The following is a 3,057-nucleotide window of genomic DNA, read 5'->3' as shown; positions in this document are numbered from 1 at the left end:
ACGGGCTGGAGGTTTTGGGGACAGGCTGGTGGCTGTGGGACGGCGTCCTGAGGGATTTAGGGACAGGCTGGTGGCCCTGGGGAGGGGGTGCTGCAGGTTTTGGGGGTTCCAGGCCAGGATGCCTGGGGTCCCAGGGACTGGATTCTGGGATTCTGGGAAGGGCTGCTGGGGGTCTTGGGGACATCGTGCTGGGGGTTCTGGTAATGGGGTGCTGGGGGTCCCTTGGATGGGGCGCTGGGGTCCAGTGGAGGAGGTGCTGGGGGTCCCCAGGATGGGGTATTGGGGTTCCCAGAGCTGAGGGTCCCTGGGATGGGGTGCTGGTGTCCTATGGAGGAGGTGTTGGCGTTCCTGGCAATGGGACGTTGGGTGTCCCAGTATTGGGGTGCTGGAGGTCCCTGGGATGGGGTGTTTGGGGTCTTGGCAAGGGGTGCTGAGGGGTCCTATGGAGGAGGTTTTGGGGGTCCCTGTGCTGAATTTACAGGGGTCCCCAGGAGGGGGTGCTGGGGGTCCCCAGGATGGGGTACTGGGGTTCCTGGTGCTGGGGTTCTGGATGTCCCAGTATTGGGGTGCTGGGGTCCCATGGAGGAGATTCTGGGGGTTCCCCGGATGGGGTGTTGGGGGTCCCGTTGCTGAGGTTTTGGGTGTTGCTGAGTGCTGTGGTGCTGGGGGTCCTGTGGAGGAGGTTCTGGGGTTCCTGGCTCCTGGGGTGTGCCAGTACTGGGGTATTGGGGGGCTCCGGGATGGGGTGCTGGTGTCCCATGGAGGAGGTTCTGGGGTTCCTGGTATTGGGGTGCTGGGGATGAGGTTCTGGGTGTCGCGGTGCTGGGGATCCTGGGGTTCCTGGTGCTGGGTTTCTGGATGTCCCAGTATTGGGGTGCTGGAGGTCCCTGGGATGGGGTGTTTGGGGTCTTGGAAAGGGGTGCCGAGGGGTCCTACGGAGGAAGTTTTGGGGGTCCCAGTGCTAAATTTACAGGGGTCCCTGTACTGGGGTGCTGAGGGTTCCCGGGATGCGGTACTGGTGTCCCATAGAGGAGGTTCTGGGGTTCTCAGTACTGGGGTGCTGAGGGTGCCCAGGATGGGGTCCTGGGGTTCCTGGTGCTGGGTTTCTGGATGTCCCAGTATTGGGATGCTGGGGGTCCCCAGGACGGGGTACTGGTGTCCCATGGAGGAGGTTCTGGGGTTCCTGGTCATGGGGTGCTGGGGTCCTGGTGCTGAATTTCCAGGTGTCCTCGTGCTGGGAGTCCCCAAATTGGGTTCTGGGGGTCCCCGAACTGGGGGTTCCTGGGATGGGGTGCTGGGGGGTGCCGGTGCTGAGTTTTTGGGTGTCCCAGTGCTGAGGTTCTGGGTCTCCCAGTATTGGGGTTCTGGGGGTCCCCAGGAAGGGGTGCTGGGGGTTCCGCTGTAGAGTTTTTGGGTGTCCCAGTACTGGGGTGCTGCGGGTCTTGGTAATGGGGTGCTGGGATTGGGTTCTGGGGTGCTGGTGCTGAGGAGAAGTCCCGTGGAGGAGGTGCTGGGGCTCCCAGTACTGGGGTGTCCTATGGAGGAGGTTCTGGGGTTCCTGGGAATGGGGTGCGGGGGGTGCCTGGGATGGGCTTCTGGGGGTTCCCGGGAATGGGGTTCTCGGGGTGCCGGTGTCCCATGGAGGAGGTTCCTGGCAATGGGGTGCTGAGGGGTCCCCAGGATGGGATTTCCCAGTGTCCCACCCCAGTACTGGGGATCCCTGGGACTGGGATTCTCGAGGATGGGCATCCTGGGAATGGGGCGCTGGGGGTTCCCCGTGCCGGGATTCTGGGGGTACCTGGAGCTGGGGGTTCCCCAGGATGGGGCATTAGGGGGTCCCTGGGACTGGGGTTCTCAGGGATGGGGAGCTGGGGGTTTGGGGTGCTGGGGATGGGGTGCTGGTGTCCTATGGAGGAGGTTTTGGGGTTCCTGATAATGGGGTGCTGGGGTGAGGTTCTGCGTGTCCCGGTACTGGGGGCCCCCGTGATGGGATTCCCAGTTCTGGGGTGCCGGGGGTCCCCAGGACTGGGGTTCTCGGATCCCCATGGAGGAGCTGGGGGTGCCAATGCCCCATGGAGGAGGTTCTGGGGTTCCTGGTGCTGGGGGTCCTGGAGATCCCCAGGACTGGAGTTCTCGGGGATTGGGGTCTCTGGGATGGGGTTCTGGGGGTCCCTGGGATGGGGTGCTGGTGTCCCATGGAGGAGCTTCTGGGGTTCCTGGTAATGGGGTGCTGGGGGTGCTGGGAATGGGGTTCTGGATATCCTGGGACACTGGGGGTCCCCAGGATGGGGTGCTCGAGGTTCCTGGTGCCGGGGATCCCCAGGACTGCGGTTTTCGGGGATGTGGATCCGGGTGCTGGGTTTTGGGGTTCCCTGGGATGCGGTGCTGGGTTTTGGGGTGTCCCGCTGTCCTGGCCGTCCCCCCCACATGCCGTGGCCCTGTTTCAGCGGGGTGTCGCTGGCCCGGGCTCACTTCGAGAAGCAGCCGCCGGCCAACCTGCGCAAGTCCAACTTCTTCCACTTCGTGCTGGCCATGTATGACCGGCAGGGCCAGCCCGTGGAGGTGGAGCGCCCCTGCTTCATCGACTTCGTGGAGAAGGAGCGGGTGAGCGCCCCCAAAAAGCCCCCCAAAACCTCTCCCTAACTCCCCAAAAAACCCCCCCAAAAAACCCCAAAAGAAACCCCAACACCCACCCCCGAAAAAACTCCAAAAAATCAAAAAACACCCCCCAAAACCCCCAAGAAAATGCCAAAAAAACCCAACTCCCCAAGACCTCCAAAACTTCCCAAAAAAGCCTCCACAAAGCCTCCAAAGCCCTCCAAAAATCCCCCCAATTTCCCTGAAAAAAACCCTCCCCCCAAGAAAATGCCAAAAAAACCCAACTCCCCAAGACCTCCAAAACTTCCCAAAAAAGCCTCCACAAAGCCTCCAAAGCCCTCCAAAAATCCCCCCAATGTCCCTGAAAAAAACCCTCAAAACCCGCCCCCCAAAAACCCCCAAATAACCCCCAAAGCCGCCCAAAAAAATCCCAAATAACCCCCCAAAGCTCCCCCCAAA

General features: G+C 62.0%; 1 protein-coding gene across 1 annotated transcript in view; it reads left to right on the top strand.

Moving 5' to 3' along the window:
- Nucleotides 1–2,412: 2,412 nt before the first annotated feature.
- Nucleotides 2,413–3,057, top strand: part of LOC103617754 (transcription factor COE4-like) — a 20,423-nt gene continuing 19,778 nt past the window's right edge. The window contains exon 1 of the mRNA XM_017737373.1: nucleotides 2,413–2,604. Coding sequence (XP_017592862.1) covers nucleotides 2,428–2,604 — 177 coding nt within the window. The 5' untranslated portion in view covers nucleotides 2,413–2,427. The remainder of the gene's footprint in view (nucleotides 2,605–3,057) is intronic.

The sequence above is a fragment of the Corvus brachyrhynchos genome, unplaced genomic scaffold (assembly GCF_000691975.1).
Source record: "Corvus brachyrhynchos isolate BGI_N302 unplaced genomic scaffold, ASM69197v1 scaffold85, whole genome shotgun sequence".
Classification (NCBI taxonomy): domain Eukaryota; kingdom Metazoa; phylum Chordata; class Aves; order Passeriformes; family Corvidae; genus Corvus; species Corvus brachyrhynchos.
Note: the sequence above shows the minus strand (reverse complement) of the source record. Positions and strands in the feature narration are given on the sequence as shown.